Genomic DNA, 14,833 nt, shown 5'->3' on the forward strand with positions numbered 1-14,833 from the left:
CTGTGGTCTTAACTTAAAAAATCCCATAGGAAGTACTTAAGATGCTTTCGCACTTTCATTATTATACACTCAGTTTTGCTACTATTTTGCTACTATTCATTTTTTTCCTTTTGAATAATACAGAAAAAGGCTAGATTTAGTTCTGTAAGCCATTTTATAGTGAACTTGGTTGGTGTTTAATAGATAAGGATACGAAAGTATGTACAGTTCCACAAAATGCTACAAATAAGGAAATACAAACTGATCTCTGAGTTCCTGACCTTGAATGTCTAATGTATTTATAATCTGTGACTATCAAACACGTACAAGTGTAAGCAAAAATCTTCCAAAAGCATATTTCTCAAAATGTTTTGCTTTTTAATAGTTGTATGAAACTTCTCTAGTACGTCATGGGCTGATGACACTTGGACCCAGTGGATCTGGAAAAACAATGGTCATAACTATATTAATGAGAGCACTGACAGAATGCGGACAACCTCATAGAGAAATGCGAATGAATCCCAAAGCTATTACAGCTTCTCAGATGTTTGGAAAACTAGATGCTGCAACTAATGATTGGACAGATGGAATATTTTCTACACTGTGGAGGAAAACATTGAAAGCTAAAAAGGGTATGTAAATGCTACATTTGGTTTATCATGAAAATGAATGATGTTGAAAAGAATCCCAAGTTTGAAAATATGGTGAAGTTTCCTCTTGAAAACAACTACAGACGATATTTCACATCTCTTCACAAGAAAGAGGAAGAGTTTAAAAACTTATTGTTTCAATTGTTTCAATATTAACATTAAACAGTAAAAACAATAATTAAATTGTTCCCTTGCTACTTCGGTTCTGCAGTGCAGAAGTATTAGGCTGCACTGATAAATTACAGTGAAGGTTTACTTTTACTTATTGCACTAGCTTTAATATTTTCTTGTTTTTCTTGTATTGACTACTTATATTTATATTGCAGTGTACTGAAATTCCTTTTCACAGAAATACTCATTTGCATCTGAAAGAATAAAAATATTTGTATTAATCAAAGAGAATTCTTTTAGGGTACCTTCCTAGAAGGTGCTTCTCTTTTTTTTTTTTTTTTTTTTTTTTTAATTAAAAAGGGGAACAGGGGCCAACAGGGCAGAGATCCAAGATGCCAAGGCTCCCTTTGATTACCAGGGAAAAGAGATCAGTACCTCTCTCTCCACTTTCCCTCAGGAAGTTGTAAAGAGCAATGAAGTCTTCTCTCAGCCACCTTTTATCCAAACTAGACAAAGCGACTTCCACCTCCCCTCACGTGCCCCCCAGGCCTTTTACCTGGTTGGTTGCTCTCCTCCGTAAAAATTCAACTATCTTAACATCCTTTCTATAAATATCTTTTATATGAATTTTATTACTTTTTTCAAGTCAACTCTGTTTTGCATAACAGTATCTAGTAAACAATCTTTCTGTCTTTGCCTTAAGCCATGAGCATTTTCTTCTTAATATCTCCTCTTTTCCTGTTGAGGAGGGAGAATGAAGGAGTAATGATCTGATTCTATGCAGATAGCATAAGTAATGTCATCGCAAATGTATGTTGTAAAGATATAGGCATGCCATAGTCATTTGTTTCTTTCAGAGATGATGCCTTTACTAGCTGTGCAGTTCATACAGTAATGAATATCTGTGAAGACAGTAGAATTTGCAGTAAGCTTGTTCTTTAAGTATATGAACTATAGCTCTTTTCATTGTTTGTTTTTGTTTTGTTTTGTTTTTTCCCCAGGTGAAAATGTGTTTCTGGTTTTAGATGGTCCTGTAGATGCAATCTGGATTGAGAATCTAAATTCAGTTTTGGATGATAACAAGACTCTCACTCTAGCAAATGGAGATCGAATTCCCATGTCTCCTACTTGTAAGCTGTTATTTGAAGTCCACAACATTGAGAATGCTTCTCCAGCAACAGTTTCTCGTATGGGTATGGTCTACATCAGCTCTTCTGCCCTTAGCTGGAGACCAATATTACAAGTAAGATTGTCATTGCTAGCTACTCCTGATTTTATTTGGTGATAAGTTTATACAGAATAACATTGTGGATGTTTTTCAGTCATGGCTGAAAAAACGTTCTGCTCAAGAAGCTGAAATTTTACAAAGTTTGTATGACAGAATCTTTGAACCAGCATATACATACATGAAACTAAACCTTAATCCAAAAATGGAGCTTCTGGAATGTAACTACATTATGCAGGTAAAACAGGTAGTGTGTAATCTTGTATGAATTGATATTGCAAATCTGCAAAATTGAATGATATGATAGCAATAAAGTTTCATTTGAAAAGATTGTTTTGTGATGAAGAAAACCACAGCTTCAGTATTAGTTTGGGAATACAGGAGTAGTTAGAAGTGTGCAGAATGAACTTCTCCTTATTGCTTCGTATTTAAACTGGTCCTGAGTTGAATAGAAGTTGAAGGCTTTATTTGATTTTCATAAGCATACAGTTAATAAGCTAGCAGTTTCATTCCAATTCCATAAACACCAAACGAATTGCAGTAAAGGTCAAAATAACCTACTGGTACTTTCAGCAGAGAATAATTCTGTTTTTATCTCCATATGTGATTTCTCTCAGTCAATGATTCCAAGGTCAACATAGTTACTTTTGCTTTCCTGTCAGTCAGTCACAGTTTTTCTTCAAGTGGGAGCCGATCAGTGATTTTTTTAATAATAAAAAATATTTACTTCACAGATCTACTATGATTGCCAATCCTATACTGCATGTCTCCAGCTGTTTTGTTTATGAATCAGTTGTCACGTGATGATTCTTAGATTCTTCCTTATACTTTCCACTGATTTTCTAACTGTATATATTCTACCACTGTTTCCAGATTATCTTTTTTGTGCCATTTTTATTTTTATATTTGTGTTGTAGCTGTTTACCTTCCTCTGAACAACCTCAATAGATAGACAAGTAAAATTTATTTGAGAAGAGTCAACAGTTTTATTTAGGGCTATCCCACCTTGTAAGTATATATGGAAAGTCAGCTTCCTATTAATGTGGTCTTCATGAAGAAATAAAAGTGTTCAATGAAGCTCTTTACCGCAGGTTTACATGGAACCTAAGCAATAATAGCAAAAGGCAAGTGATACATTTCTAGGTAAAAATAATTGATTACGAGATAGGAAACGAATGATTGAAATAAGGGAGCAATTCTTACAAAGTAGAGATGATAGAATTGATCCTGAGGCAACAGCGGTGGGCTGGTGCCACTGAAAATGTTAATAAACAACTGGGAAAAGTTGTAGCTGAAGTTTACTGATGACTGAATTGTTCAAGGTGTTGAGGACAAAGCAGCTAACCATGAAGAACTATAGACAGACTTTATGAGACTGAATAAATTGGTAGTGAAATGGCAAATGAAATTCATGGAGAGGTTGACACAAGCAAAAAACAAACTGTACTGTGCTGTATGTAGCAGATCGATGGAACGTCTTGCTGAAGGGTGTTATGGATAGTAAAAGTTTATGTACGTTCAAGACCAGCCCTGAAATTTTCATGGTTGAAAAATCTGTAAATGATTACTAAACCCAGAGGAAGTCTATTTGATTTTGAAAGCCCCACGCTGGGCAGAGTACAGGAAGTACCACTGCCAGTACCACTGCAAGCCAAGAGAGTACCAGTAGGATTTGTCATAGCTTTCCTTTGTTTTTATTTTTCAGAAAGTGTCCACTTTTGGTCACTGTTACAGATGAGATGCTGGGAAAATGTTGTCATCTGACTTTTTAGAACCATTTGTGTATTTTTGAAGCTATTTGTTTCTATCTGTTTTCTTTCTCCAAAAACTTGTTGCAAAATACTTTTATAAGCCAATGCATCATGGGAAAAATTTAAAGTGGTCTTATGCTTGAGGGGATGAACAGATTTTGTTCAGATAAACAGATACAGCCTGTTTCTGAAATAATTAGATAGCTTATAATTCTTCTTTCAAAGAAAATTAGTGGCATTATTTTAACAGTCTTAACTATAATTAATAGTGGTTAATCATCTTTTTAAAACCGATTCTTAAAGCAATTAAAAGTATTTAAACTATTTAGGTCCCTAGGCTGTATTATATATTTTTTCATATAGATATTATTACATATGTGTTTATATAAGTGTGTGGGTGTGTTTGTTTGTATATGGTACTGCATTACTTCCTACTTGTGAGTAGGAAGCATGTGAGATTATGAAATCTAAGACAACATAAATAATTTATTAAAAAGTTAATTCCAGGTAGGTGCTGTCTGAAAATCTGATTCTCGGTTAGAAAGATATATTTTGAACCAATGTGTTTGATACTGCTATGTATAAAAAAGTCTTATAAGTGATATTATTTAAGACAATCAAAACAAACATCTGGCTTGAGGGCAGCATAATAAATAGGGAGTTACTAGATTTCTGGAATCTAGTTCCTTAGAGAGGGAAGAAATCATAAAAATTGATACTTCAAAGATTTATTTCCTCTTTAACACAAAATCAAAGTCAATGTGTTATATTCAATATTTGACCATAATTGAGATAAAAACATTAAACAGCAACTGAAAATTTTTCTATGCTTAAAGATAGAAAACTACGCTTTAAGGACTTTCCAGTGGTGAGGAGGCACATAAATTATAATGTTTAATGGTGGGTATTTGGTTTTGGAATTATAAATATCCCACTAGATACTATAAATATTCTTAAAATATTGCTCAATTACTCTAGCTTGTAACTGACTTTATTCAGTAGATGTATTTTAAAAGAATATTTGACTGTCAAAATACTGAAGTAATTTTGAAAATGTGCAGGTTTACATGGATGCCTTTATTCTCTTTGGTTTACAGTTCTGAATGTCATGTTATTCCTTGATATTCTGGAATTTATGTTATTCTTTTGTAATCTGTACCTGTTTTCGATTATAATTTAAAGTTTGAATGCATATGAATAATTTATGTAAATACATATATGGGGATATAAAATTAAAAAGTGATTATGTGATGCTTTCTTAATGCATTATATTTTAAAATATTTTCAGTCCATTAATCTTCTGGAAGGTTTGATTCCATCGAAGGAAGAAGGTGGTTTATCGTCTTTATCTCATCTGCATAAATTGTTCTGCTTTGGAATAATGTGGAGTTTAGGCGCCCTTTTGGAGTTGGACAGCAGAGATAAACTTGAAGCCTTCATCAGAGCTCATGATAACAAATTAGATTTACCAGAAATTCCCCCTGGCACCAATCAAACGATGTATGAGTTTTATGTCACTGATTATGGTAAGAATAATCTGAATAATAAAAAAAGATGGTTATTTTATTGCTGTTTTATAACTTAATATGGCTCACTAGAATTTTAAAGTTACTACTTCTTCCTTGGTTGTATGAGTAAAGATTTTGGAAGTACGGTAGTAGCTCATATTCTCTATGCATCAGCTGTCAAGATAAGAAGTTGGAAACCAGGGATACATTTCTCACTGGTGATACTTTCTTATTTCTTTTGCTTTTAATTTCATTCTTAAAGATTTTTTTTTCTGTTATTTATCTTTAACCAGTCTACGTTTTTAGAATAATTTATTTCCAGTCTGTTCTAGATTAATTTAATTTAACATTTGTATTTAATTTCCTCACAATGTTTTTGGTTAAACATATGACCTGATTTAAATTCCACTTTTAATCATTGTTTATCCATGTTTGATAATCACTTGTAAATCTTAGAATTCATAAGACCTCAAATAGTATATTATTTTCCATGGGGAATTTATTGGTAAACTAATGCAGGTACATCAATTTCACTAAGAATTTACTGATCTGTTACATGATATTGTCATGGGAATGCATCTATTTCTAATTTATCCAAATTCAGTTATTTTCCTGCCAGCAATATTGATTTAGTTTATACACACCACCCATATTTTCATATTCTGTAACTTTTCACCAACAGAATAAGAACAAGTTTTCAGGTAACCATTGTTTTGACTTTTTTATTTAAGTAGCTGTATGTATATTTAAATAGTACACATTATTTTTATGTATTTTTATATTTTATAGGGTTGGGTTTTTTTTTTACTAACAAAATCTTTTTTTAATTTCAGGTGATTGGGAACATTGGAGTAAAAGTGTTCAGGAGTATGTGTATCCAACAGATAATGTCCCAGACTATGCATCTATTCTGGTTCCAAATGTTGACAATGTCAGAACTCAGTTTTTGATAAACACAATTGCAAAACAGCACAAAGTAAGTACAAAATTATTATTTTAATTGTAGAAAAACAGAAACTTACATATGTGGTAGTTGAGGATTGCAGTCATTCTCTGTCTCTAGCCGTGGCTTTCTGGCTGCGCCATTATTTACGTATTGCTCTGTTTTTATTTCCTTAACTTGAATCTTCTATAGTTTTTTCTGTCCCCCAAGGAGGTTTAAAATATTTTAATAAAATATTTATTCTCTTAACTCTTAAACCCAACAACATATCATCTTTTTTAGAGAAAAGACTTAAAACCTTTTTCGTAGTATTTGCACCGTAGTCCTCATTCTAATTTATGCTTTTTGAACAGAAAAATAAGGATAATGAGCTTCCTATGTCAATTCAGTATAAACATGAAATCACTAGCCTTTACTGCATTTTTTTCTTTCATTAGGAAAGCTGTATTTAATAGCATTTTCCCTGACTGTAGAAAAGGAGAAAATACTTTATACATTGATTTAACCAGTAAAATCCAATCTGGTATCATGGCCAAAAGGCCATCAAACAATAGTTATTTACAACATAAATATGTATAGTCCTATTTGCACAGTTGATGCTCTGGAAAAACAAACAGACGAGAAAAAGCCACAGTTGCTTTAGCACAATGTTATTAACAGCCCCAGCAACTTACTGTGGAAACCTGTGCTGGATTCTGAAGTACAGTTCAGAGTACTTCTTTCTTGGTATCTGAAGCCAATATTAGAAATACCAAAAGTGCATGATCCAGTGATGGAACTTGGCTTTTCTGTGAAATTCTGGGATTTAGCACAAAACCATTTACTTGGACTTGATAAACTGTTCCTGAGATCATAATGTGGCTGTCTCTTTCATGTATCTGACACAGATTATAAAAACATACCAAATCTTGATATTTGAGAACAAATGATTAATCTTTGTATGTCAATGCCTTGGGAGATGTAATATTTGTAATATTTCCAGGTATGTTTTTGTGCAATCATTACAGTGCACACAACGAATACTGAAATATTCTAAAGATAGTTTCTTAGCCATACTCCTTTTCACGATTCAGTGCTCCTTTAACGTATGGTTTTACCCACCTTTCTTGAGTTCAGAATTCAGTGTACCATGGAACTAGTGTCTGCATCTTGGTTGAGCTAAATTCTCCCATCTATGATAGCAGTCAGTGTGCTTTATTTTCAAGCATTCCTATTTTCTAAGACACTGAATTTTGATTTGAGGAATGCATTTATTATTTTCTCTAGTGAATCAGATCATAACAGCATGAACTTTCTTTCCAACCACAGCTGAAATACAGGAACTAGAAAAAAAAAAAAGTGATGTTTGTCTGACTTGTAGAATATTGTAGAATATACTACTAAGAAAACAACTTGAAAAAACATTCAGATTAGATGTTTGAGACCACTTTCCATTATAAATAAAATCCTCCTTAAGGTCATCTGCTGCAAATCACTACTGCAATGAATGTGTTAGAAAATTGAAAAGTTAAGGAACTGGCTTTAAAAAAAAAACAAGCAAACAAAAATACCCACATCTCTACAACATTCTCTCTTTATACTTTATTTTTTGATCCAGTAAGTAATCTGTCTTCGAAAACGGAGGTGGTATGAAAAACACATACATGTCATTGCATATGGACACACTGAGAAAACTATCAGAACAATATGCCATCTAATATTAGACCAAAGTATTAGAGGAAAAATCCCTTTGTCTAAAATAGCTCTGTTATGCATATTTAGTTAACAGTTTTGATACCACTTATGGAATTTAAATGTCTATTGCAGGCAGTTTTGCTCATAGGAGAACAGGGAACTGCAAAGACAGTCATGATTAAGGCATACGTGAAGAAATATAATCCAGAAGAACATTTGTCAAAATGTGTAAACTTTTCATCTGCCACAGAACCATTTATGTTTCAGGTAAAAATATACCATTTAAGCAATTCTTGAATATATACTTAAATGTAATTAGTTCTTGAGGTAAGTGAGGTAGAAATATAGTTTAAAGGAACTTTTTTGCCTGAGTACTTAAAGTCTTCAGAAAATTCTATAAGATAATTGTTTTTTGCAGACAAGAGTGAAATATAGTCACTCATACAGGGATGCATAGATTTGTGATTACTGTGTGCTTTTTCACTATGGAATTTTAAGAATTTTTTTCTCTAAAGACCCTTCACTTCTTGTTCAATTAATGATATTTTTTGCTTATACAAATTGTGTCCCAGTCTTTCTTTCTTGTTTGTGAAGCATGAGAAAAAAGATATGCAACAAACTTGATAATTTCCAATCTCCTCTTTTCCTTTTATATTTGCAGTTCCCTCTTCTTGCATTAATCTTGATCTTTTTGAAGACTGTAACAGACTTCACAGAAGATGTTACATTTCCTGTAGAAATAATGCACCATACTAAAATAAATGACATTTTAGTTTTGTCATTTTTAAGAAAACTTTCCTGGTAGCTAGAGTTGGGTTGTATATTATAGTCTTAAGTCTGGAGAACTGCAGTAGCTGAATAGAGTTCCTTCATTATCAATGCCAAGCGACTAAAAAGAAGAGGAAATCGTTGTTAAGTAAAGTGTTGTAAAAGAAAGCTAGACTTTTTTTTTTTTTTTTAATCAATGCATTATATATATTGTGCTTTAGATAAAAAACCAAGAGCTTTCTTTAATTTTTAGAGGACGATAGAAAGTTATGTGGATAAACGTGTTGGAAGTACTTATGGACCTCCTGGAGGCAGGAAAATGACTGTTTTTATTGATGATATCAATATGCCAGTTGTCAATGAATGGGGAGATCAGGTATGTTTTTAAAAAGTACAGTCTATTCTAAACTGATGTTTTTTTTCATATATAAGGAGATCAGGGGACTTCTGAAATTTTTAATGAAATTTAAGTCATTGGTAATGCTATTTAATAATTAAATCTGAGTTTGGACTAAGTCTCTGTGGGTGTTAATGGTAACATTACAAGAAGAAATCAAATTGTCCCATGATATGTTTTGGCTTGAATTTCTGATCTGTGTGTTACATAAACTTACAGATAACAAATGAAATTGTTCGTCAAATGATGGAAATGAAAGGAATGTACAACTTAGATAAACCTGGAGACTTCACCACTATTGTAGATGTACAAATAATAGCAGCGATGATACATCCAGGAGGAGGCCGTAATGATATTCCACAGCGTTTAAAAAGACAATTCTGTATATTCAATTGTACATTGCCATCCAATGCATCCATTGACAAAATCTTCGGTACTTCTCTCTGTTTTTTCTGCTGCTTGTTTTTTTTTTTTTGTTTGTTTGTTTGTTTTTTAATAATTTCTTTAAAATGTGTAAAAGTACGTTGTCTATTTTCATCTCATGCAAATACAGACTACTTCCATTGAAACAATTGAAGATGTATTATAGCAAAATACTGCCATGGAACAGAAAGTAATCCCTCTTAACGCTTACCTTTCTCATTTTAGACGCAAAAAATAGTTGATAAGAAAATAATTGATTTTCTGAAAGATTATGAGCACTGCTCATAATCTTAATATGTAATACATATGCATTGTCTGAACAAACTTCTGTTCCTAAAATTCTTTTGACAGTACATTTGACTCCAGTTGTTTCTACACCAGTTCAGAAAAGCCATGGATAAGAGAGACAATATTATTTCATCCATAATTTAAAAGCAAATTAATTTAAATTTGTTTTTTAATGTTGCTTACAAATTAAATTATTACATCGTGCACCCCGAGATTAATTATGTATTTCATTTCATCTTTTCAGGTGTTATTGGATGTGGGTATTTTCATTCATGTAGAAACTTTAGTTCTGAAGTATCTGATATGGTGAAAAAATTGGTCCCAACAGGTAGAATATTGTGGCAGTGGACAAAGGTATGAATTACAGAGAAAGCTTTATCGTCATCAGTATGCTTATCTAGGCTACAGGAAGGTGCCCCTGCCCATAGCAAGGGGGGAGCTAAATGATCTTTAAGGTCCCTTCCAGATCAAACCAGTCTATGATTTTATTTATCTCGTCTGAACTCATACCCCTTAAGAATAACTGTTGGAGAAAGAATCTGGAAAATACCAGATTTAAGTATATATGACAAATGAATGATTGTATCATTTCATTCATTCTTATAGTTTTATTCATGTTATCCAAAGCTTTAATCACTATAACTTGGCAACAGAGTGTGAAATTCTTTATTCTTTATCATTTTTAATTTCTAAAGCCCAAAGCAACATATGAGATAATCACACATTATAAGTGCTAGATCCTGCTTCCAAATAGATCAGATATTTTTAGGTGACTTCTTAGAAACAGTTTGCCCAGAGTAGTACATGAGAAAATTAGTGTTTTTGTTATTTTAGTAAGTACATAATTATTTATAAATGTATAATTTATGGTATTCTCATTTCATTCTAAACATTACTGATTTTGAATATTAACAATACTTTTCTTTAGACAAAGATGCTGCCTACACCATCTAAATTCCACTACATCTTCAACCTTCGAGACCTTTCTCGAATTTGGCAAGGGATGTTAACTATAAAGGCAGAAGAATGCACGAACACAACGATCCTTCTAGCACTTTTTAAACATGAATGTACTAGAGTAATTGCTGACAGGTATCATAACTGTATCGTTTTATATTTAGTAGGTTTCATTTTCATTTTCCTTTCACTTCATTTTATGCTCATACCCCTATGATTATTTAACAAGATAAATGTAATTAGGCAAATATGAAAAATGTTCTCTTATTTTGCACAGTCTCTGCTGTATGGTGTAATCCCAACAGATGTCATGTTCTCTGCTAATAGGTTATCATCCAGTCTCTTTTTGAAAAAAAATAAAAGAGGATTGTACAGTATCTAATTTGACACTGTGGCCCACAGACAATAATATGAAATTGCTTTGATCTTTTCATTGGAAAAAGTAATCATCACACGCCTATGATTGAAAAATAGTCATTCTCATCAAAAACTCCTTTAAATGATTCATGACACAGATAGTTATCAGCACAATGTGTTAAAGATTCAGTAATATTTTTTTCTACAATGTCTCAATTTTCTGTGAAATTTCAGAGGTAAGGTGGCTGCATGTAAAAAGCAACATATATCCACAACTACTGTTGATTTTAAGTAACCTAATTATTTTACTTTCTGATGGCCTGAGGAACAGCCTTCGCGTTTTTTTACAAAATGCAGGCTTTCTAATTAAAATATTGAAGTTAAATATTTACTTTTCAAAATACCTATCAATGATTTTATTACATTGAATTTACTTTATGAAATGAAAGCAAGACACAAAAGAGCATGTTATGCTGACTTTGCTTTAAATTAAACCTGGAGACCATGAAATGGCGATACTTAACAATTACCTGCCATCACTTTTGTCAGTGAATTTTTTCAGTGTTAAGACAGTTGTAGAAGTCTAAAATTGAGTTTATTTTAAAATGTCAAGTATGTGCAGTCTGATGCAAATGATTCAGTGCTGTAGCAGGCAAATAACATAACGATGGCACAGTCAGTCTTAATAACTGTTACTCCAGTAACCTTCCAAGGAAAGAGCAATGATACAAACCAATTGTCTTAAGAAAACGGAGACAGAACTTCTTATAAGAGAGACGAGGTAAAATCACTATAATTATACTTCGGTATATGGACTTCAACGTGTACTCAATTTGAAGCAGAAATAAAACAAGGAAGATAAGTAAAGCTTTGAAATCACACATGCTTGAAATTGGTATAAGAAAGAACTGTCCTTACCTTTCTAGGTAAATGCTAGGAACAGTTTCAGGCAGAACACAGATCACAGTCAACCACTTTTAATTACCATCCTTTCCCTTATCCTCTAGAATCCCACTTCTTCTTTCATGGAAACTCTGAATCATTTTGCAGATGCTTTCTTATTTTTTGAAGGAGGATGCATGCACAGACTGAAGTTATTGCTGTATATGATGAGCTCAAATATCCCACAGGAGCTCTAATTTGGAAACCCTGCTTGCTTTCTCACCTTATATACAAATACTGAGTTCAGAAAATGCATATGAGAAATCTAAAAAGGAATCTTATCCATCATTTTTCAAGTTATATTCTTGAAATGAAATAAAAAATATAAATGAAATCGAGAGTTTTCAGCTGACTTTCACTATTCTTTGTTTCATTGCGGTTTCACTGACGGCACGGTAATAACATAAATTGTGCTATTCCACTGCTGGTCAAAAGAATGTAAGGGAATCTTAGCCATGGTTATTTTGGAACAATTCAAACCTTTTCATCTGAGAGATTAAGTGGTTTGTCTTTACATAGTTCTTGGTAAAATGCAGAGATTTGTTTTCCTCTGTTCTAATGATTGAATGTTGTACCTGTGGAACATGAAAGTGCTTAATTTCTGTGAATATCCCCCAAAAATCCTTATGTCCTTATCATTTTGGTAGCTATTGCCTACTATGTATTTTCCAGTGAAATGTTACAAAGTTTTGGTGTTTCTTGTTTGTTTGTTTGTTTTTTAGTATTTAATTATCCGCTTTTCTTCTTACTGAAGTTTTTTTTTTAATTAGGCTTATCTATTACTTTTAGATTTATTACTCCTGAGGATATAGCCTGGTTTGATAAAACTATTACAAAAGCAATAGAAGAATATGTGGGTACAGATGTATCAGTTCCTCAAACAGAGCCATATTTTGTTGATTTTCTGCGGGATGTACCTGAACCAACGGGTGATGAACCAGAAGATTTTGTGTTTGAAGCACCAAAAATTTATGAGGAGGTATTTCATTTTACACCAAAATATTCAGCACTGTAGTTTTCCTGTAAAGTATGCTATGTTGCCAAATTCGTATCATACAGAAAGTTTTGCTGCATATCTGCAGCACATTTGTCTATACCTACCATATAAAGGTAGCTTTTTCATTCCTACATTCTTTGCCCCTATTTTTTTTCTTACAGCGTGTGGCAAATTCTGCTTACACACAGGCACATGCACTGAAGTGATTTAAAAGGATAATTTCATTATGTGTGACTAAAATATGAACTCATGTTAGAGCATGAAAATGCCAGCAGGGTTTTAAATTCTGAAGGAATGTGCTAATGTTGTTTGCTAATGTTATTACTGATTTTTTTTTAAAAAACTTATTTTTAATCTTTCAGATTCCAAGCTTTGAGTTTCTTTGTGAAAAATTGCAAATGTATCAAAGACAATACAATGATTACATTAGAGGATCGTTTCTTGACTTGGTGTTTTTTAAGGATGCAATGACGCATATTATTAAGGTTTGGGATTTTTTACTTTTTAACTAGCTTAACTTTATATATAGTTAATATACAGTGCTCTTTAATCTTTAAGGCTTCAGAAGGCACTTCAAGGGGATATGTACCTGACATGATGAAAACAATGTGAGGTAGAGTCTGATTGGATGAGAAACAAGATAAGAGGCGTAAATATGAGCTGCAGTAGAAAGTTGTAGGCTAGAAGAAAGTCTCAGATGGCAAAAAAAAAAATTGAACCCCTATTCAGAAAGCAAGACATAAGGGAAGAACTCATTTGAAGTAAAAATTAAAGTTAGCTTTAAAAAAAAAGCTTAGCATGTGCTTTGTTGGAAGCATGGTGCTTCTGGTTTAAGAAGTTGTGTTGTTTCAGAAATGTGTGAACTTGGTGATATGTTTGCCAAAGTAAATGTGGAAGCAACTTTAAAACAGAAAAAGAGAAGTTTTATTCTTCTCTCGCTAATCTCCAGATAATTAAATAACTTCTTTATCTTTGAAATTTGGGTAGAAATAAACATTTTATTTTTAGATTTTTTTCTATGTAGTGTTAGGTAAATTTCAGAAGATGTTGTAAGTCTTTGAATCTCCATTTCCATTGGCAAGTTTTAACCAGAATATCTGGGATATGAGTGTGTGCAGTAGAAAGGCACTGTTGTGACTATTGTGGCAATAGATTTTTGTTACACTCATAATGATGTTGAAATAGAATTCTAAATGTGGATACACTCAGAGGGAACTGCATACAAAACTAAAAATTCTTTTAAGGAACTGATCAATAGAATTCAAAAGCTGTATGTAATCCATGAAGCAAACTATAGTATTCAAGAGTGATAGTTCGCTGCCATGTAACAAATCCAAGACAGATGTGATGTATACAGACAAGTTCTCAGAAGAAAAAAGAAACTTGCACAAAAACAAAAAAAAAAAAACAACCAAACAAAGAAAAAAACCACAGTAGAATAGTAAGTTTTGTATCTGAGAAAATTGTTACAGAAATAACTTAAGAAAAAGATAGAAAGTAGATAAAATAGATGGTCATGATCAAATTATTTTCTTCATCAAAAATATCAAATATTTCAAACTCTTAAAATTAATGTAGCTTTCATTCCTCTAGATAGTTTTCTTAATTTGTATTTTTAAGTACAGTACATTCAACATAGCTTAAAGAGACTGCATTTATGTATTTAAATCATATGTGTACCTCTAATTATAACCATCCTATAGAGTTATGTGAGAATTCTTTTATTTCAGTTCCACAAAATTCTTAAAGAATATGAAATTGTTCTTCTGAGAGGAAAAATTTTCATCAAGACTCACAGTCCTGTTAATAATCTTTACATTGTATTCTACTAAATGAATTGTTTTGTATAACAGATTTTTAGTT

General features: G+C 32.2%; 1 protein-coding gene across 1 annotated transcript in view; it reads left to right on the forward strand.

Annotated features, from left to right (window-relative positions):
• The window catches only part of DNAH8 (dynein axonemal heavy chain 8), a 108,213-nt gene that overhangs the window by 54,416 nt on the left and 38,964 nt on the right, over positions 1-14,833 (forward strand). Inside the window, exons 46-57 of the mRNA XM_042881754.1 lie at positions 365-611; positions 1,742-1,983; positions 2,063-2,203; positions 5,005-5,242; positions 6,058-6,200; positions 7,974-8,108; positions 8,863-8,985; positions 9,226-9,439; positions 9,962-10,071; positions 10,646-10,809; positions 12,763-12,952; positions 13,333-13,455. Coding sequence (XP_042737688.1) covers positions 365-611; positions 1,742-1,983; positions 2,063-2,203; positions 5,005-5,242; positions 6,058-6,200; positions 7,974-8,108; positions 8,863-8,985; positions 9,226-9,439; positions 9,962-10,071; positions 10,646-10,809; positions 12,763-12,952; positions 13,333-13,455 — 2,070 coding nt within the window. The remainder of the gene's footprint in view (positions 1-364; positions 612-1,741; positions 1,984-2,062; positions 2,204-5,004; positions 5,243-6,057; positions 6,201-7,973; positions 8,109-8,862; positions 8,986-9,225; positions 9,440-9,961; positions 10,072-10,645; positions 10,810-12,762; positions 12,953-13,332; positions 13,456-14,833) is intronic.

This window comes from Lagopus leucura, unplaced genomic scaffold (assembly GCF_019238085.1).
Source record: "Lagopus leucura isolate 7727_CA_CO unplaced genomic scaffold, USGS_WTPT01 Super-Scaffold_73, whole genome shotgun sequence".
NCBI lineage: Eukaryota > Metazoa > Chordata > Aves > Galliformes > Phasianidae > Lagopus > Lagopus leucura.